The 22,325-nt window shown below is 36.0% G+C and overlaps 2 protein-coding genes across 4 annotated transcripts in view; one reads left to right on the top strand and one right to left on the bottom strand.

Annotated features, from left to right (window-relative positions):
- Nucleotides 1-22,325, bottom strand: part of LOC120779776 — a 65,996-nt gene that overhangs the window by 751 nt on the left and 42,920 nt on the right. The window contains exons 12-13 of the mRNA XM_040112154.1: nucleotides 2,547-2,643; nucleotides 1,443-1,520 (exon numbers count right to left, since the gene is read on the bottom strand). Coding sequence (XP_039968088.1) covers nucleotides 1,443-1,520; nucleotides 2,547-2,643 — 175 coding nt within the window. The remainder of the gene's footprint in view (nucleotides 1-1,442; nucleotides 1,521-2,546; nucleotides 2,644-22,325) is intronic.
- Nucleotides 4,470-6,596, top strand: LOC120779912. 3 transcript variants are annotated; one of them, XR_005705758.1, is made up of 4 exons: nucleotides 4,470-4,749; nucleotides 4,855-4,996; nucleotides 5,072-5,351; nucleotides 5,442-6,596. XR_005705758.1 is itself a non-coding variant. In XM_040112258.1 (3 exons), exons 1-3 carry the CDS (start codon nucleotides 4,528-4,530, stop codon nucleotides 5,218-5,220), a joined length of 513 nt encoding a protein of 170 aa, XP_039968192.1. In that variant the 5' UTR covers nucleotides 4,470-4,527; the 3' UTR covers nucleotides 5,221-5,416. The 3 variants fall into 3 exon arrangements, 2 of the variants coding, with proteins under 2 accessions (XP_039968192.1, XP_039968191.1); XM_040112258.1 differs by lacking the exon at nucleotides 5,442-6,596 and having other exon boundaries at nucleotides 5,072-5,416; XM_040112257.1 differs by lacking the exons at nucleotides 4,470-4,749; nucleotides 4,855-4,996 and having other exon boundaries at nucleotides 5,230-5,351.

Genomic DNA, 22,325 nt, shown 5'->3' with positions numbered 1-22,325 from the left:
TGTCTATCTTTTCGTTTGCCGTGCATTTAAAAAGTGCTTTATCAAAGTGAGAAATGAAGATATGGAATTCAAGTTCGGTACTGAGCATAGATCAGATATAGAAGGGCATCGATGTAACTGTAAAGTATATATCTATACTTTATATACTGTTCTTTGGAACAAGTGCTACAAGCACCTCCTCACACAGGCCCACCCCATGTATAACAGCTGTGTTCAAAACAGCTCAAAGGGCGATACCTCACTAAAGAAACACGTCAGAAGTATAAATATTATAGTAAAGCATGTAACGAGGTCCTGCATGAGAAACTAAAATATCAACTACAAGAACATACAAATAAGTTAATAGATATAGGTACATAAATAAGTAAATATATTCATACGTATGTATATACAAACCAAAATCCGTAAATAAGTTTTAGACCAACTGCTAATTTTCACAACGTTCGACTATATGTTAGAATGAATCGAAACCAGATATATCACTTTCTTGCTAGAAAAGAAAATATGTGTATGTTAATTTTTTTTTTTTAAATCAGTGTCACCTTCATACCTATTCCCCTATTAAATTGATGTTATTTTCAAGAAGTGCAAACAGAATTGAGGAATAATTACTGAAGAAGTAGTACAGAGACCTCATATTCATGGTATTTCAAAAATAACTATTAACATGGTAAGATATGTATTATTTTGTTACGCTCGCCAGGAGTATAGATATGCGGCCGACTATTCAAAAGGCATTTCATAAGGAGTGTCAACAGGTCACTACCTAATTGGCAGACTGCGAACACCATAGAGTGACTGTTGTAGAGGCCATCAGGAGGTAGAAAAAGAGGATACTATAAAACATATTTTATAGGAAGGTAAAGCTTAGTATTTGAAAATAATTGAAATTTTCGGAATAGGGTTTCTTTGCGATGCTTCAGATGTTTTACAGACAAAACCTGTGTATTTATAAAGCACGATGTGGTTCATAGAGGACTTTATAGGGTGAGGTAATTTTAGTCCCGGTGGTTTTACAATAGACCTCCTAAGGGCCCACCTACCTATGATTTCCACAGGCAAGGACATAATTTCATGTTTAAAGTGTTAGCGAACTTAGTGACTTATTTTCTTTTTCATGGGTAGTAACCATGTGTAGAAAAACCAAAAAACAACATACATAACTATATTAGTTTTAAAGGAAATAATTGAAACTATGAATCATATTTTTTCCTTATATTGAAGAACTATTGAACGCAGAAAAGACGACTCATCGGATTTTGTCATGCTTTTGAATCCATGTAATAAGAGAGACGCAAAACTTCGATTGAAGAAGAGGTATAGCCGTTTATCTTATTTTAAACACAAAAGTTAAGTTTAAACTATTTCTAAAATTAAATTATGGCTTAGATTCTGAAAACAATTTACTACATTGAAAATAGATTAAAAAAATAACATATTACCTTGTCTGGTTCATAAAGATGAGTATGCGGCAATAGAAATGTGGAGCCGACATCCCGTTCTGCCATTGAATTTGTATCCTATTAGCAAAAAAACTGGTTTTATTAAGAATTATTACCAAATTTGCACCCTAAAAAACATGGGTGGGATTTTAGGTTAATAAATTTAATCGATCATATTTTGTTGCTGAGAGATGCTATTTTTATACTGCAATTTAATAAAGGGTGTTTCTTTTAGGCATGTGGTTTCAGGAAGAAAAAGAACGTTTAGAATTTAAGGTTGTGGTAAGAACTTAACTTTATTATAAAGATAAGCTTCCTTCAGTAAATTGATGGCTTCGTTGGCTGTATGACATGTAGCGCCGTCTTAATGAAGTCACAGGACATCCATACCAACAACCTCCAATTCAGCCACGCAAAAGTCATTAATCACGATCTTACGGCGTTCCCCATTGACTATAACATTATAACCGCGATCCGAATAATTATATTCGTATACATTTGCATAATGTTCATAAAAACATGAACATTAAAACATTGTTGCCATATATATTAGAGCGGGTTAATTTGCTGAGAGCAAAAGAGACGGAAAAATCGCGTAAACAAGCCAGCGATTTAAGGCGAAGTTGTGTAATTATCATAAAAATTTGTTTGTAAGTTTTTGAGATATCGGTATAAAATTTAATACGAGAATTTTGATATTCTATTGATCGTTTGTCCCGTAATTATTATTTAAGATTTTTAAACTTCGGTGGGTCAAAAACAAAAACGAAAGATTCATTCATTTTATGCATACAAGATTTTATATCTAGAAAAAAAATTAGTGGGTCAAAAACAAAAACGAATGTTTTTTACCGCTTCATACTCTAAATTGGTTGATAGACACCTCTAAAAGAGAGCGGTTTTCTAGTTTTTTCTAATTATCAGATAAAAAAATTGTATCTCGCTTCCAACTGCTTGAAGAAATATTTCAATGTCCAGGTCCTTCGAGCTTTCGACATTTAATATATGATTGTAATTAGCAATTAAACTTATACTCTCTAATGATAAGTGGCAGTATTTCACAAAGAAAAAAATAAACTTACATTTATTCGTATTAATACTTACATCATTTGTGTTGGACGTCAATACATCGAAGCATATGTGTAGAGGTTTCATAGTGGTTTGGGCCGTTGATTCTTCTGGAGATTGCGCCTTAGTTGATCTAAAAAACCATATATTTTATTATATTATTACCTATCTAAAATATCTGTTAATGGGTTATATACAGTTAGAACTTTCCAAAATCGATTTATTTTTATTTTTGTTTCTTAATGTGCATATATGTATTTATGAATACACACAGAAAATTTTATATCGTTCCGGTGAATATTTTCGAAGTTACACGCAAGTTTGAAAATGCTTTTCATAGTATACATACGTAAAGTGCATTCCAAACTTTAAACGCGTTTTTCTCAAAATAGTATTCCTCCCGGAGATCAGCTGTAGCTCCTTTCCAAATAAATAATTTTACTAATAATAAGTCTTTAAATATAGTTAAAACTTACCATAATATGTGCACAAATTTTTGGATCAATAAATTTAAAAAATTTCTGAGATAAAGTTCTCAAAAATTCGCTTTTTCAGCTTTCTAACTGTATATAACCCTTTGAGGTTACTTTATCAATAATGTCCCTCTCCTTTTGGATGGTTATACCAAACAGAGGTTTTATTTGACCAATTGAAAATAAATACAGTTTTATTTTTTTAGTTAGGGTTAACTATTTAACAACTCGGTTGGTTTCGCAAAAAGATGGCGGCGGATAGAAGCGGGACGTGCAACCATATGACCAGGAATAATGGGATGCCCAACTTATTCCAGTGTGAGAGCGCCTCAAAATAAGCGTTTTTTATAACATTTTCCATTATGGCCAGATCGAACAAAATAACAATTTTTGGGCATTTATTAAGCCAACACCCAACATTTAGTACGTATAAAAATTACTAAATAGTGGTTATTTATTATATGGAGAAACTATTTAAATCTTTTTAAAGAATATTAGAACAACTGACTTTTGTCCTTTCAATACCCAATAAAAGGATTTAAGCTTGTTAGCTCTCAATCATTAAATGTTTTTAATCATTTTCCGTTGAAAATAAAACTATGATGCTTCAAATTACAAAACGTTTCATCAAATATCTTTAAATTTCACAAATTTATTTAATATTAATTGTTTTACATTTTTTATAAGTGGACTTGAACGTTGCAACAAATCCCTCCGCTAACACATTTTTTTGGTAAGATTTCAATATGGCCATCGCTCGTTTCCAATTGCTAAACGTCAAAACCTCCCCAATCCAGTCAACTGTCAAAGTTTAGGTAGTTTTAACGTTTAGCAATTGTTCTCTCACTTCCAGTGAGAGAGGAGTTGGGCATCCCATTATTCCTGCATATGACCGATCGATGCTAGTGTCATAGAACGAACTGAACTGAATTAGGGATAGGAAAGTCGACTCTGACTTTAGTCGAAAATCGACCTTTTAATAGAAATAATCGACTTTTTAGGATCGATTCAAGCCTGTCTTGAATCGATTAAAATCGACTTTTACTCGATGACTTCGACAATTGACGGAATTAAGATAAGACCTGCACCAAGTAACTATAGTTGTTTCAATTTTATCGCAAAATACTTATAGGAGCAAGAAAGAGAACATACGTAGCTTTATACAGCTTCCCACTGTACTCATGAAAACATACACTATCCTATAGGCATTAATGTTCCCCACTGTACTTAGTATCTGATGGTGACATTGTTGTTAAAATTTTTACTTCTCGTTTTACTTTTAAAAGCACTATACAAAGTACCAATCGAAGCGTTTCTTTATAAATAGCCTCTTTCTGATATTCTGATTGGTCGATAACATTATTATGTTTATATTGTCGCCGGTATCCTTGGCAACCATTTCAAATAAGGCGACTTAAGTCTAATTCATGCATATTAATATTCCTACTTTAAAATTAATCATATCAATCATTGTTTAATCGATATAACTTTTTAATAACGGTACATAATATTTAAAAGTATATAGTATTGAATAATTCTTAATCATGGCTCCCAGTTTGATATGGGCCTATTGCACAAAAGTTAACAATGGCAGTAAAGTTAAGTGTAATTTATGTGATAAAGATTTTTTGTTTAATAAAAGCACATCAACAATGATGAAGCACTTACAATGTGTTCACAAGATTGCTCCTCCGTCAAGTAATGAAAAACAAACTCGGAAAAGATTGAATGACAGTCACAATGATTTCGAAGTTCAGCCTAAAAAAGTAAGTGCTTTTGAAGAACTTTTTAAAGTTTGGGCATAAACTATTCCTCTCCACAGACGATTTAATTTTTTATATCGACACTAACTTAATCATGTTTGTTCTTAGGCTTTAGTCGCTGTCGAATCATCTGTTCATTCGGTTGCTTTGGTACCTCAAACTAAATCATCTGTTCAAGAAAATACCACAGTACAATCTCATGTTCAAGTCCCTATAGATCGTTGTATGAACAATGCTAATTCTTTTTCAGGTAGTAGTGACTTAAATTAGGAAACAAAGTTAATCTTATTAATTTCTTCTATCATGCATTTTCATTGTTTCCTAGCTGGTGGATATAGACATGATCAAGCTACCATAGCTCTTTTACGAATGATCGCAGTTGATAATATGCCTCTGTGTACTACAGAAAGACCAGGATTCAGAAAATTGATTAAAACACTACAACCGTTGTATCACATAGACTGTGAGCCGTAAATATCAAGATTTGTCGAATAAAACAATACTTGAACTGCGACAGACTGAATCTGTGTGTCTTACTACTGATATCTGGACTCACCAACACACAATGAAAAGCTATCTTGGCTTAACAGTTCACTATCTGAAATGTCAGTTATGCTTTCTATTTTCAAAAATCATTACATTCAGTTTTAACTTCAAATATCTAACTTTATTGAAATATTAACCTTTCTTCACAGAAACTGAGATGAAGACTGTTGAGATGGGCGCTTATCTCATGGAAGAGATAGAAACAATAGAAAATTTGAGCTTGAAATTAAGAAATATATGCAATGACTGGGGTCTTGATGATAATAAAATAGCAGCATTCGTTTCAGACGGAGGCGCAAACATTAAAGGAGCTATTAAAAGTGAGTTTGGCGATGGAAAACACATTTCGTGTTTTGGACATGTAATAAATAATATTGGTCAGCGCCTTATCGAAGTTAATATTACTTCACCTGCATCTGAATCTCAAAATCAAGTTTCCGACTTACCCGTTGCTGAAAATGTTGCTATTGACAATCTTGAAGACTTAATTACAGATCATACTGAGCAATCGTCATTGCGTGAGCTATTGTCAAAAGTTAAAAAAATTGTCACATTCTTTCGACAAAGTGAAAGAGCGACTACAGAGCTGCTAAAATTACAGAAGGACAAGCCTGAAAATTCTCGTCTGAAATTAATTCAGGAAGTGCGAACGAGATGGAACTCCTGTTTTGAAATGGTTGACCGTTTCATTGTTCTTGCTGATCATGTAAGTTAAGTGCTTTTACAAGTGAAGATAGACAAATCTTCAAAAGCGAAGCCACCTAACATGATCACAGGTGAGGAAATCGATGCGTTAATAGAAGTTCGTGACATCTTAAAACCTCTCTTGCGAGTAACTCAAGAAGTTTGTTTTGAGAAATGTGTAACATTGAGCAAGTGCATTGAAATATTATCTTGTTTTGAATTTTTATTGAATGAATTGATTTTATATTTTACAGAAGATTGAAGAGTTAACGCCATAAACTTTAATTAGGCAACATTTGAAAAATAGAATGGTTCAAGACATCGAAACAAAATACGGCAATATTGAATCTGTAAAACTGTGCGCTTGGGCAACATTGGCTGATCCTCGTTATAAAAACTTTGGTTTTCAAAGTATTCGGGTTTCTGCACGAGCGGTGGGGAATGTTTAGTTTAGTATCTCACTTTGAAGAGGTTTTGCGCAAAGGGGGAGAGGGCTGGGGGCTTGCTACCCCCCTCATTTGAAAGGTAATGAATGGAGCTTTTGAATAATAGCACCTTTCCCCCCCTAGGACCACGGGGGGCTCTAGGGCAGCCTCCTGAAAATGGTGTAAAATCGTAGTTTTTCGATACAATTTTCAGTAATTATTATAAAATGTATGTATTTTTACGCATAGAGTGACTCTATGTTTAGTATTTTTATTATTTCAATGAATTAAAGTGGAAATCCACTTTATTTAAATAATAAAAACACTGAAAATTAAAAATTGTATACGTATCAGTAATAATGCATACAAGTAGTTGAAGTACCAAGATAACCCAACCAACCATTTAAACAAGACCCTCTAAATAATAAAATTGTGTTTTCATTTGTATGTTTTAGTTTTTTTATTTCGTGTTATACACGTATTTAATAACCCCCAGTAAAGCATTAAATGGATCTGTATTTTTTTTTTGCATTTCCCGCCTCCATAAAAACTCTACTATAACATCAGCAAAGATTGCCGGATTATTATAGTTGTCTTTGTAAAAAAATCTCTTTACCACACGCCAATGAGACTCAATTCTTTATGTGTTTGTGCCATCCTCGGCGATGAAGGGATTGCCAGGGTCACTATGGTTAACCATTTTATGGATGTAACCATATTCAGGGAGGCATTCGTATGCGCGCCAAAAATCTGTTTTTGTAGTTGTTCCTTCTCGTACATTTTTGCGAATAAAAGGGATGAGGACCTCAGCGGAACGTACGTTGTCCGGGCATACCTCCAGTCTGAGGTCCTCACTGCCATCCTCTATCACACCCAGGACCCAATGCCCTTCTACGCGTCTTCCTGAAAAAAAGAAAAGTATTTGAATAAACATAATTGCATTATATATAAATTATTATTATTACCTTTGTTGTATTTGCGTTTTCCGAATTTACTTTCGTCAATCTGCACTACCTTTCCTGGACCACCAATCTTCCCTTTGAATTCTTGGTGGTCTAACTGAAATATAACTACTGCTTCCCTGCAGTAGCTATACCAGTCGGAGATAGTGGCAGATGAGAATTTCTTTTCAACGCTCGCATAGTCCTCCCTATAAATATCTTCCCGCGTAAATCGGTGGGCAAAACAATACATCAGGTAAAACACCTGGGGAAAGCTTAGTTTGACGCCTTCAAACCACGTGCCCACTGCCCTTGAAATAAGGGACTTCGACCTACAATTGCCCCTAGAGCATTTAAAGTACCCTACTGGAGGGCGTTTGTGCAATGCCATTTGCGTTTTGTGAATGGCACAAAGCCGACTTTTTGGCAACAGACTGCATACCTCAGCAAATGCTACACATAATTCATGTGAGCCCAAGTATTTCACCATTTTCACTACATTCCACTGTATTGTGGTATTGGGGTAGCATCACGACACATTACTGCTGCAGCGCTCGTGGATGCAATATCATCATCTTTGAAAAAATTATATATTATTTTATATAATACTGTTTTCAAAGAAAATTTCAAAAGTTCCCTGAAAAGCGCCGCAGGCGAAAATTTGGAATAAAAAATCGAGTGATTTTTTATTCCAAATTTTCAATATTTTTCAGTATAATATATTACATTGAAACAAGCGCCGCAGGCGAAAATTTGGAATAAAATATCGCGCGATTTTTTATTCCAAATTTTCGTTATATGGACGTAATATATTGCCTACTTTTCAGAGAGCTAAATAACGTATTATATTTACCTGATTGGTTATTTGACATCATTATAAAGTGATTTTATTTAATTAGATTTAAAATTTCCAATTGTAAAAACACATTTTAAATAAGGCACGCGAATATAGTATAATAAAAATTTGAATTCCATTGAAATCAATATACCGTTAATACAGAAGTAACCCAACCAACATTTTTTCCATAATACTAACGTATTACTCCATTATTAAATTATATAGCATAACCTTAATTGAGCGTGGCCTTAAGGAGCCACCCTACCACGCCACCCCACCCCACCCCACCCCTTTTCACATGTGTTAATACTTACAACCATCGATCCGAAACGAGTCGTATGTAAAGTAACCCAAATGTATATAAAACCTACCATTTTGATTCGTTGGGTTATTACTGTCTTCCTTTTGTGCTTATTTTCTTCGTCGTTTGACAGTTCATATTCAGTAATTTTGCTTACATTTCAAGGAACAGTATAACACGTAATTGAAAGCTGTTTTATTTATTAAATTGTACATAAAATTGCAACTTAAAATTCATAATTTATCATTAATTCAATTAAATATATTTCAAAGAATGTGTGTGTGTTAAATTGGTTAAATTTTTTGCAAGCAGTGCAACAAAAACCTCAAAAGAAGAGAGCCATTATTTGAGCAAATGTAAAAATGTGCGTTTTTTGCTTACTTATATCTAAAAATCAAATTAACATTTAACAATAAATTTACATTTAAACCAAAGTTTAATTCATTGGCTATCCGTGCTATATAAATTTAAAAAAATCCGTGCACGCATTTAAGAGGAATTAGCAATGAAAATGAGATACTAAAGTAAACCCAACCCCGAGCGGTAACTAATGTCGGTAGGTTGATTATGCAAACAATATTTGATTATTTCTATGGTTTAGTTTAATCTTAATATAATTTTTTGTGTAGCTGATCTTGTCAAGACAGAACGAAAATTATTATTATTGTCAGCAACAGCAACGGTGGCAAATATTGACCCTCAAGATGAGATATTAGCTATTCAAGGTCCGGAATCTCAGAAAACGAACGATGACAATGATGATATAAGGTCTTATATACATATATGATAACACTGTGAGTTGTAGTTCCAATCTTGCAGATTCTGATGAGGCTGGAGGATTACCAATACAATTACGACAATATTTGACACGCCCGGCTGCCAATCGGAAACAAAATCCTAATCCGTTCACTGTGTGGGAAAGTATGAAATTTGAATATCTGTATCTATGAAATGTAGCTAAAATATACTTACCAATAGTTGCAACGTTTGTACACTGTGAGCGATTATTTTCACATGCAGGACTTATCGCAAATCAGTTGAGGAGTCGCTTATCACCTCAGCATCTTAATGAGCTAATATTTTTAAAATCAATCGGCGAAGAAATGTGGTTTTCGTAGTTATTTATTTTTAAATTTTTTGTTTTTTAATTAAAAAAAGCAATTTTATTATCCAATACCAAATTGTTTGCAATAAAATCATAAAATACTTTTTATAATTTATTAAAAACTTAAAAAATATGATTGTACGTTCATAATTTAATAAAATATTGATATGTCTAACGAATTTCGTGTACGAGTTGCTTAATTTATAAAAAGTCGACTTAAGTCACAAAAGTCGACTATCTGCTGACCTGGCGTGAGGGCAGTAAAGTCTGAGGGATCTTGCGAGAGTGCAGCGAGTGACCATGAGTTAAGAACGGCTTCAATTCTAGTTAGCAGTGTAGTGAATTCTTCATAATTAAATTTGTGGTAGCCAGCTATCTTTTCAAAATGAGATTTGAAGCTTCTGACCGCTGATTCCCATAAGCCGTCCATATGAGGAGCGTTTGGGGGATGAACTGCCAATTGATACCTTGGAGAGCGTATTTTGACAATTATTATTACACGTGTTTTGATGGAAAGCCTCGTTGTCCGACGAAACGAGCAAAACCGCAAGAAAAGCCTCCGTCGTCAGATTCGTACATAACTCAAGGTTTTATCGTGAAACAGACAAAAACAGCCACATAGCCTTTCATGAGGGTAGGAGACCTTAGCATGGACGCCTTTGTCATAAAAGGCCAAGTAAAATCTACACCTGTAGTGGTGAAAGGCTAAGCAAAATTGCAGCGTTCAGGTGGAAGTGCTGCCATAATCTTCGATCGCATTTTCTGCTTATGCATAGTGCAGATTGAATTACGCATGAAAATGCACTTTTTTATTTGGGGCTTCAGTCGAGGTATGTACAGTTCTTTGCGGACCATATGTTGCATGAGACGATGTTCGGCGTGGAGCATTATCTAATAAATAAAGGAGGATATATCTAATAATTAAAGTGGCAAACGGACACCTCTCTGTTATGATTATAGGGCGGCGGTCATTATACGTTAGGCTTGAATTAGCAAGCCGACCATTCGCACGAAGTAGACCTTTCGTGTCTAGGAATGGGTTTTGAACTAAGAGTGAGCTCTTTTTATCAATAGGCTTCGCTTCTTTCAGTAATGCTATGTCGCTGTTGAAGTAGCGCGTTTGGGTTGATGCGATAAGAGTGACCTTTGCTTTTTGTAAGTCATGGTGCGTCAATGCATCGCATTGGAGATAACTTATATCCTTTAACTTTAAGTTTAAACCGCTCTAAAAACTTGAGCGTATATGCGACTACCCAGAGGCTCGTGGTGTCAGTGTCAACCAGTGTTGCATGATATGTGTCGATTTTTCGACTTTCTGGGGCAAGTATGTTGCGCATGGCCGATTGTGGCCAATAATCGGGAGATTCTGTTAACCATCGAGGGCCATTCCACCAGAGGTTGGAGATGGCGAGATGCAGAGGTTCGCATCCTCATGTACCTAGATCAGCAGGATTGTCCGCACTGGCTACGTGTCGCCAAGTGGCTGATCCCACTAGGTCAAGTATTTGAGACGTTCTGTTAGAAATATACGTTTTCCACGCATGTGGTGGTTTTTCTACCCAGGCTAGAACTATCTCGGAATCGGACCATAAACATTATTTATATTTCGCCATGCTAAAGTGGGTCTGCACCATTAAAGCTAGTTTTGCTAGCAGCAGAGCGCCACACAGTTCAAGTCGTGGGAGACTTAGTGTTTTCAGAGGAATTTGTATCTGCGAGATGTCGTTAAAATTATTAGCGAACTGGGACCATTTTTCTAAGCGAAGAGGTTTCACGTGTTCGTCCCAGTCGGTTCCGGCAAGCCATAATTCTTGTATAAAAATTTTCGCTTGTATCGTAATTGGCGAAAGCCATCCTGCGGGGTCGAAAAGCTTTGCCACTGAGGAAAAAATTTGTCTCTTGGCGGATAATTCGGATATTGACTCTGTAGTATATGAAAACTTGTCAGATATCGCATTCCATTGGATGCCTAGTGTTTTTGTTGTGCTTTCCTTTACGAATATAAGGAAATTAGTATCCAACAAATCGTCTTTTGGAATATTTTGTAAAATATTTGTGTGATTAGCTGTTATCTTTTTTAATGGAAACCCTGCGATGTTGAGGGCATTTATTACCTGTGATAAGGACTCGTATGCTTGTGGAAGACTGTGGATTCCAGACAGGATATCGTCTACATACGTTTGCGTTTTTAAGACTTGTGTTGCCAGAGGAAATTCTGACTTTGTGTTGTCTACCAGTTCGTGTAGTGTACGAATGGCTAGATATGGGGCACAGTTTACGCCAAAGGTAACTGTTTTCAATTTAAATTCGCGTAGTGGACTATTGGTAGATTCGGAAAATAATCCGCTGAAAATCGTGATCATCTTTATGTACGAGTATTTGTCGACACAAAACCCGTGGCTTTTTTGATAAAGCGCTACTTTGAGATGTGTTAGGAAAGTTATAAAGGTGTAGCATTGAACGATGCCTTTCGCAAGTATTAAGATTGTGTGAGTGGGACAAGCAATTTGTACAGAGTCTTTTCGATCGGACAAAGTTGTTCTTTTCATTGACATTCAATTTCTTAAACTTCTCGCAAGTTGTTAGCTTATGCCCTCCTGAACATAGTTCGCATGACGTGTATTTATTTTGTTCAGATGTTAACGCTTGTGTCTTGAAAAAACTTCTGTTTAAATGATTGTTGCTTCCGGCTTGGGGACTATTGAAGCTTCGATTTAGGTCGTGTTGAACGTGTTTAGTTCTGACTATTTTTTGGTCTACCCTTTCCGCAATTTCGAATTTGGTAGTTAAGAAATCTTTCATTTACTGCCACGTTGGCATTTTCTTCTTGATGAGAGCGATTGCTCCCACAAAAGTAACGATTTTTCTGGTAATGCGGCGGTACATATGTTTACCTTAATAAGATCCCAATTGTGTGTGGGAATATTTTGTGTCGATAGAACCGACAAACAATTTAAAACAGTGGATTCAAGTTTGATGAGATCTTCGCTGGTTTCTTTTAGATTTTTAGGCAAGTTCATGAGTATCGTTACTTGCTTGTCGACCAATATTCTCATTTTCATATCTTGATCTTAGAGCTTCCCAAGCTAAATTGAAATTATTGTCATTCAATGCGAACTGTTTGACGATTACGCCTGCTTGACCTTTAGTTTTGTATCGGAGGTGATACAATTCTTGCGCTTGTGATAATTTTGGATGGTTTATGTACACGGCTGTAAACATGTGCCGGAAGGACGACCATTGTTCATAACCTCCATTAAATAATTCCGTATCACATGCTGGCACTTTGAGATGAAAGCCTGAACTTGGGCTTGTAATTGTGGCAGCTTTACTCTACTGTGGGAAGTTGGTGCAATTGACTTTATAAGTTTTAATTGATCTGATATCATTGCCTTTATGTCTTCATATTGGTCTAAGCACTTTACGTATTTGGCGTAAGCCGAGGATTTGAAATTTTCAGGTAGGTCTGAATCATCAGTTTTTACCATTGCGTCGTATGCAGCTTGGAGGCGTATTCAAAAATTTTCAATAAATTTATTTTTTATTTCTTGTACCGATTCAGAGTTGTCCTGAATCGGTGAAGATTCAAATCGAGTGCAGTATTTAATTAAGCTGTCCCTCTCAGAAATGAATTTAATATACATGTTTAAATGAGTTAAGCATCCACCCCCCCTCTACCCGGTAAAACTGGTGCATCCTAATACTACAGTGCAATTTACCACAGCAGATGACACTACAGCACAACTCAACACATTTGTACGCCAACCCACTTAACAAAAAGGCTGGGCAAAAGGATTGCGGACACATTCGTTCTTGGAACATTCGCTTCTACACTGCGCCGCGTCGATAACTTTAAACACAATTCGATCTAAGCAATTCAATCCATACGGGCCGCAAATCAACTTTCGCTGAGACACTGTGCCGCCACTCTACCGGGACAAATCTTCTCGACCTCCATCCGCGAGAACTCGATCGCCAGCTCCAGCAAGTCGGAACTGGACTCGCACCACCCCGTTTGTCGCCACTTATTTTAATTAACATTAAATTGTGCAACATTTCTAATTTTAAAAATTATAATTCCGTTGTTAAGATTGTCACAATACAGACAACATTTATTTCTTATCAAACATAAATTTCGTATACTTGTCTACAATGTACATGGTCCTTCGAGCCAAAAAGAACGGCACATTGGTGAAACGTTACAAAAACAAAAAAAATATAAACATATATATGTATATTAGGATTATATATATGTATATATATATATATATATTTAAGTACATATATATGTAAAAACAATAAAAAAAAAAACGGTTTTACATATGAAAACAGTGCAGTGACACCAAGAAAAATATATCAGAACGAAGTGGCACGAAATCTACATACATACATACATGCATACATTTTTGTATATGACAAGCCAAAAAGTGTGGTGTAAGAAAAAAAAGTAAATTAACAACCGGAAAACAGTGCATTGAAATAATATAATAATAATAATACATACTAAAGCTAACATATGTGCAAAATTGTGATAACTCCAAATTAACAAACCAAGCATTAACCGAAAGTGGGTGCAAACTAACATATACAATACGGGCGCGAACTCTTAATGAATAAAACAAAAGTGAAAAAAAAAACTAACGAACACAACAAGCGGATCGCCGGCGTTGGAAGGAACTCCCACTCATACAAACAAGGAATCACACCACTTTTCACGAAAATCCAAACACAAAGCCCCTGAGGAAAATCAGAGTGAGTGTATCCATTCCACTTTAGATTTTATTAATTATGTATGTATATAAGTATGTATGTAAAGTTGCACGAACGGTCAATTTAAAAGAACCGATAGAAATCAAACCCGTTTAATAAAAACGGTTAGTAAAAGTTCTAATCGGCGGGAAATTTAAGTACCGATACAAACCAATACGGTAAATAATATATATGTATATATGTATATCCACAGCATATATATATATATATATTTTTTTTTATCATGTATTTTTCAGTAACTCACCGTTTTTGCTATGCACTGCAAATTACCTTTTTTCATATTTTCGCACACACTCACCTTCACGATCACCACAAAATTTGTTTTGTAAAAAATGAAAATGTCAAATTGGTTTAAAATGGGTAAACGTATATGTATGTATTATCAGGATCGGTGTACAGTTTTAATGTTAACGTTATAAATTAGGTAAAAAATGTTTATAACTCCGACACTATGAACTGCCGAAAAACTAGGAACTGGAAAAAACGCTCATTCGAGATGTTTGCACACGCGTGCTGTAAAAGGTCGAAGCGAAGTGAGTTGCTGATCTCCTTTTAGTTCCTTTTTTCTCCCTTTGTGTGTGGAATCAGCCATGGTTGGTGTGGAGTGGAATGTGGATTGTAAGCTCTGATGATTGGTGAGGTGAGTATGGTGACGGTGCGTGTCAGTGTTGTGAAGTTGAGTTGATGGGGTGTGGTAGTGTGGTGTATGTGTGGATGTCCGGGGGAGGATGCTCATTTATACAATACGAAATGTCTTTTCCCTTTTTTTGCTTTGTAGCACCTTGCTTCGAGCGTGTAGCTTCTGCACGTGTACATGGACTTTTGTCATCAGTAATCATTTCTGGAATGCTTAAGAATTCTGCCTTAGATTCTTTTGAATCTGTGCTCATTCAGAAAATTTGAATTAATAAAATATATATGTATATATGTATATTGTCATATACATAATTCCCGTCCTGCTATATGGTGCAGAGGCTTGGGCGATGACAGCAACCGATGAGTCGACGTTACGAGTTTTCGAGAGAAAAATTCTGCGGAAGATTTATGGTCCTTTGCGCATTGGCCACGGCGAATATCGCATCCGATGGAACGATGAGCTGTACGAGATATATGACGACATTGACATAGTTCAGCGAATTAAAAGACAGCGGCTACGCTGGCTAGGTCATGTTGTCCGGATGGATGAAAACACTCCAGCTCTGAAAGTATTCGACGCAGTACCCGCCGGGGGAAGCAGAGGAAGAGGAAGACCTCCACTCCGTTGGAAGGACTAAGTGGAGAAGGACCTGGCTTCGCTTGGAATATCCAATTGGCGCCACGCAGCGAAAAGAAGAAACGACTGGCGCGCTGTTGTTAACTCGGCTGTAATCGCGTAAGCGGTGTCTACGCCAATTAAGAAGAAGAAGATGTATATTTTATTATAATAGAGAAATGTGGTACCGATAACTCTTTTCAATAAATAAGAGTTGTTATTTCCGAAAAATTGGACTAGTAAAATATAGATGTAACCGAAAGCTCTTTTCAATAAATAAGAGCTGTTATTTCCGAAAAAGAATTTAAGAATGCTTTTATCGCTTTTATTGCTCGCGTTTGTATTCACTTGCGTTTTTTGTATTTTTTTTTTTCTGAAAAAATATGTTTCTCGGTTTTATCCGTATGCCCTTGTATCAGCGCGCACTGAAACTAGGTCAATATCCTTTGTATGTACATACGTGTGGATGTTATGTGCATATAATGTGCGTTAAATGAAATATGTGCAATTATGCTTGTTCTTGTTTGACAAGGAACAAGAAAATGCTCGGAAATCGCCAAATTGGACTTTCAATATTTGTATGTACATATGTACAGAGGTAATTAGTATGAAATTTTTAATTCTTTCAACTAATGTAGTTTGATTTTCCGCACCGTTTATTTAATTTCTTATTTTGTCTTCTTTACTTGTATCCTATGTTTATAGGTATACAAGCATTTGAAAATTTACGGCAATATATATAATACTTCGCGCTTATATGTTCGCTGTTAGAAATATGCGCTAAGGCGCTAATGTATATATTTATATACATATGTATGTATTAGGGTGCTTCAAAAAAAATTTGTAAATTTTTTTTCAACTCTTACCCCCTCAAATATTAGTGATTGACAAACAAAATATCCTCCCTCAAGCCAGGCGCTGTAGCTTAACTCTGAGGGGTCACTATTTTTGTTTTAGGTTTTAGGTTTTACATAGGAATTTTCGTTTTTTCATTCAAACTAAAATTTCACCAACTAATTTTCGTTTCTCAAAAATAACCATCACATATTCAGAAAGTTCATTTTTCAAACTTTGGAAATTCCCATGAAAAAATTATTATTCTCAGAAACGTTTTTTATTTTTATTGAAAACATTCCAAATCTCAAATCACCTTGTTTGATCGTCTAATTGAGATAATCAAACTTTGTCACAGAAATTTTTAAAATTTGAAAAGTGAAATTTCTGAATATATGATGGTTATTTTTAAGAAACGAACATTAATTGTTGAAATTTTAGTTTGAATGAAAAAACGAAAATTCCTATGTTAAACGTATGGGAACCTAAAAAAAAAATAGCGACCCCTTAGAGTTAAGCTACAGCGCCTGGCTTGAGGGAGGATATTTTGTTTGTCAATCACTAACATTTGAGGGGGTAAGAGTTGAAAAAAAAGTTCAAATTTTTTTTTGAAGCACCTTAGTATGTATAGTATATATCAATTTTAGTTAGGTATGTATAATCTGTTGGAGCAAGAAGCGTTTTTCTTGCATTATTTTATTATTTTAAAAATGTGGGGGTGTAAAACAATTAATGTGCAATGCGATCCTATTCACGGTTTATTAGCGAGTGATTTTTCTTCAAAGTTGTTAAGATGTACATATATACATAAATACTCTTTACAAGATTTGAGTATTGACATAAGTAAAGAAAATTATGAGTACAATATGTGTATGTATACATGTGTGTATAAATGTTAGTAGCGTAAATGACAGTAAATTGAGTTAAGAACTTCTATTAACAAGCAATGTGATAAAGAGAGATTTATAATAACAATGTATTACTTTTATCCGGAGCACGGGTCACTGTCATTAGGGTGACCCAACATAATCCGTTTGCGGATATGTATATATGTATGTTTGTATTTGTTCTTTTTTATACTTTATTTTTCCTTCTGCCTTTGCTTACTTTTTTGGAAGCAATCCCTCTCACAGCTTAATAAGCTGAAGCGGTATTGTCCGTATAATTTGCAATTATCCCTCTCACAGTTACTAAACCGAAGCGGTATTGCCAGAATAATTAGCAAGTAAATACTTGAATAAATATTTTTTTATTGCTTGGTGGATTGTGTGTATTTGTATCAACGAAGGTAAGTTTTAAAGGCAAAGAATAATAATTTATTTGGTTATATATATATATATATATATATATATATATATATATATATATATATACATATACATATGTATATTGCGGATACATATATATACTTATATATTATTTCCCGAATTGTTTAGCGATTATATCGGTAATTGAATTTACCGCCGACCTTTAACTAACCGTTTTTATTAAACGGATTTAATAGCTATCGGTTTTATCCTGTTGACCGTTGGTGCAACGGTACATACATATATACATACATATCTATATATAATGATAAAAATCAAATGTGGAATGGATACACTCACTTTGATTTTCCTCAAGGGTTTTGGAGAGATGTATGTACATATGCCAGAATCGGCAGAATCGGATGCGTGTGTGCTTTCTGTTGTTCTACTGTTGCTGAGTCGCTCCTATTCCGCTGTTCCGATGTGTTGATGGTTCTTTTAGTTTTATTATATATTAGTTTAAATGATTTTAGATTTTTTAAGTTTCGCGCCCATTTTTATTTTGTTAGTAAAGTTTGAATTGATGTGTTGTTTTGGTCGTTGGTGGTTTTGTATTAGTTTTCACTGTTTCGTTTTTCCTTTTTTCTTTTGTTTTCGAACTTGTATGTACTTCATTGCTCTGTATATTTGGTTATTTGGTTGACCGTACTTTTTATTTCACTCTTTTTTTTTGTGTTGTTGCACCACAATATTGCTTTTGTATGTATATTTCGTTTTGTAAATATGTGTGTATATACATATAATGTATTTATTATAAATATATTTTTTTCTTTTTTGTGTCACTCACATTTGAAGATTTCTGTATGTTTTGTGTCACTGCACTTCACTTTCTTTTACCAATTTGCCTTTCTGTATGGCTCGAAGGACCATGTTATAAAAGTGCACTCACCTGTTATTTCTTCACTTCACCACTAATATCAAGAATGCAATAAATACCGGAAAAAGGGGGGTTTATCTCTCCTTGTGGATGGTTTTATTTAACCAATTGAAAATAAATACATACACGTTTTTTTTTAGTTAAGGTTAACTATTTAATAAGTTGGTTTCGCAAAAAGATTGCAGCGGATAGAAGCGGGACGTGCAACCGTATGACCGATCGATGCTAGTGTCGTAGAACGAACTGAATCTGTTCATCGGTCCTTCTTTATCCCCGTTGGTGCTGAATCGGATGGTGTGATTGTGGTTGGTGTACATGTGTGTAGGTGTCGGTGTGTGGTGCTCTCGTCAGTAGTGTAGAATGTGGGTTGTAAGCGTAATGTGGTGAGTGTGGTGAAGGTTGCGTGGCAGTGGTGTGAGTTTGAGTTGATGTGGTGTGTGTGTTGAGGTCATTTATACAGATGTATTGCATACAATTATGGGGCTCTGCCTGCGAAACTTCTACTCTTTACTGGCGTAGAAACCGCTTACACGGTTATAGCCGAGTTACCAACAGCGCGCCAGTCGTTTCTTCTTTCAATTAGAGATTCCAACCGAAGCCAGGTCCTTCTCCACCTGATCCCTCCAATGGAGTTAAGGTCTTCCTCTGCTTCCCCCTGTGGGTACTGCGTCGAATACTTTCAGACCTGGAATCTTTTCGTTCATACGTATGATATGACCAGACAGCGTAGCCACTGATTTTTCACATAGCATTCACATAGCAGAACGGGAACAATGGGTGACTCATAGAGTTTTGTTTTTGTTCGTCGAGAGAGGGCATTACTTCTCAATTGCCTACTTAGTCCGAAGTAGCACCTGTTGGCAAGAACTATTCCGCGTTGGTGTTGTTGCTGGTGTTGATACAGGTTCCAAGATAGACGAAATTATCTACGACTTCGACTGTCAGCAGTGACGTGGGAACCAGAGAACTGCAACGAGTAATACATTTTTGTGTATACTTAAGTACTGATACGTTACTCTGTCTGATTCTGTCACTTCGGTTCATGTACACGAAGCGTACCGTTTGTCTTCAAACCAGCGATAGAAAACAAATTTAAATCACTAGCGATCAGCTTATGCCTGATATGTTTATGAATGTTTGCATTAGCAGCAAATACCCGAAGTGATACAAACTAATGCTTCATTGATTGAAATGATCGACGGCGTTCGGTCTGTATATCATCCCCTAAACAATGCACTTCTGTTCATTATCAAATACATAGGTTTGTATACACATGTATGAATGTATATACATATGTTATATGTATGTATAATGGAAATTCCATCGAGCACATACATACAACAAATGTATGTATATAATGTATGATGTTTACGAAAACATTGTTCGTGTTGAATCAGAGCAGCTGACGCCGGCGGCTACTCGAATTGATAAACAATGTTGTCTATGCTGAACTGAATTGATTTGATTGTGTTTTTGGCACGACTATTCGTTCTGATTCTATAATACTCGTTGCAGCTCTCTGGTAGGACCTAGTAGCGAGTGCAACGACTCTTTGTTTGATGACAGGAGATATTTCGTCTTTTCCTTCCCCAGCGGTTATTGAAGTCAATGATATCGATAACATATCTATATATTTCTACAAGAGTGGATTGAGAAAATCGCACAAAAGCGAATCAACTTGTCTGAAACCTCGTTTGGTATCGAACGGCTAGAAAAGGTTCTGGTATTACTTTTGCGGCGATAACAAACTCACACATGGCGACATAAAAGCAGCTCCTTTCGTGCTGCCAAAAGCAGTTTTGTAATCGACGAAGTGGTGGTGAGTGTCGATTTATTTTTCAAGGATCTTTTCCAAGATTTGGGGCATAGTAAATATTTGGTCATTTTCTGATTTTCTAGGCCTAAAGTCACACTAATAAGATCAAACCAGTTTGTTGATCTTATTTAATCCTTAACACATTACGGTTGATTGAACCATATATGCGATGTTTAGAAGACGCACGTGTTGTGGTCGATCGTAACGTTGCCAGGTAGGCAGTCTGTTTTCTCTCCACAGCGACATCGTGCAAGATGTTTTGCATTTTCTGAAAACCAATGGTTTTGGTTGCAGCTGTACGTAAGGAGCTTGAAATGTCGTCCCACAGTTACCTCATACAGAGTTGTTGACGAGTGCTCTCAGAGACCAGAAGTGCAAGTTGATTAGAAAATCGTTCGGCTGCCTGTTGTGATCGCAGCTTCTCAACTTCGAAGCTTCTTTTTTTGCTGCACAGAGGCGGGTGCGTATCTTGGCTGCAACAAGTCGATGTTAGGGCCGGTCGATATTAGGACCTCGGAGCGTACGCACATCTAAAGCACTGGAGACATGTCTTTTGTCCATCAAAACATAATCAATCTGGTTGGTGGATTTTAGATCCGGAGACTGCCAGTTGGGTTGGTGAATTTTCTTATGTTGGAATCTAATACTACAGATAACCTTATTTCGGGCCCCGGCGAAGTCGATCAACCTCAACCCATCACGAGATGTTACCTAGTGGAGGCTGAATTTACCGACCGTAGTGCCAAAGATACTTTCTTTGCCCACCCTGGCGTTCAGTTCGCCAAGCAGAACTTTGGTATCGTGGCGGGGGTAACTCTCAAAGGTGCGATCCAAGTGCCCATAGAAGGCATCTTTGCTCACATTATTCTGCTCTTCCGTCAGGGCGTGGGAGCAAATCAGCGATATGTTGAAGAACTTCACTTTGATTCGGGTTGTGGATAAACGTTCATCGGTGTGAATGACAGTACTCGCTGACGGAGTCTCACTCCCACCACGAATTCCACACCAAATTTGCGCTCCTTTATATGACCAGTGTAGTAAATGCCACAAGAACATACTCGCCTCAGTCCTTGACCCGTCCATCGCATTTCTTGAACGGTGATGATGTCAGCCTTCACTCTAACGAGAACATCAACCAGCTGTGCAGCGACACCTCCCCATTTAATGGACCGTACATTCCAAGTACATGCCCTCAAATCATAATTTTTAATTCGTTTGCCATGGTCGTCATCAAAAGGGGAATCCCTTAAACGAGGCTGTTTATACTTTTTCATTGGAGGCGTTTTTTACGTGGCGGGGCCCAAACCCAGCGCACAACCGCATGTAGGTGAAGTTTCACCTTCTCACTTTAGCTCGCCATCAAACGGATGTTCTTAGGCTATCCAGAGGATATTTGGTCAAAGACCGGAAGTCGTGAGCTACTTGAGACATTTGAAAAATAATCGTTTCTGGCCACTCGTAAGTGAATGGCAATCAGAGAACTTTCCTTAGTTGCGTGAACTTTTACACATGACTCCATTCTCCTTCGAATCCAGTAATCTTAAAACGCAACGATTCTAATCAAAAATGCTACGAGACCTAAGAGGTGCACTGGGGTACACGCGCAGTGAGAATATACATGGAGATCTTGAAATACCAATGGTAAACACAAACCGCACTAATCCCCTAGCGAAAAGCAACATGTTAAGAGAGAGTATAAATATAATGCTTACAGCTTATTTAGTTGATAATGCCCAAACCATACATCCATAGAATCGAGAAAGCTATAAGAATTAAAAAAAAAAACATTTTTATTAATATCTATATCTATTTTCAATAATATTTTCTTCTTAACTAGCGTAAACACCGCTTACACGATTACAGCCGAGTTAACAACAGTGCGC

This window comes from Bactrocera tryoni, unplaced genomic scaffold (genome assembly GCF_016617805.1).
Source record: "Bactrocera tryoni isolate S06 unplaced genomic scaffold, CSIRO_BtryS06_freeze2 scaffold_11, whole genome shotgun sequence".
In the NCBI taxonomy this organism is placed as follows: domain Eukaryota; kingdom Metazoa; phylum Arthropoda; class Insecta; order Diptera; family Tephritidae; genus Bactrocera; species Bactrocera tryoni.
This window is presented reverse-complemented; position numbering and strand designations above follow the sequence as displayed.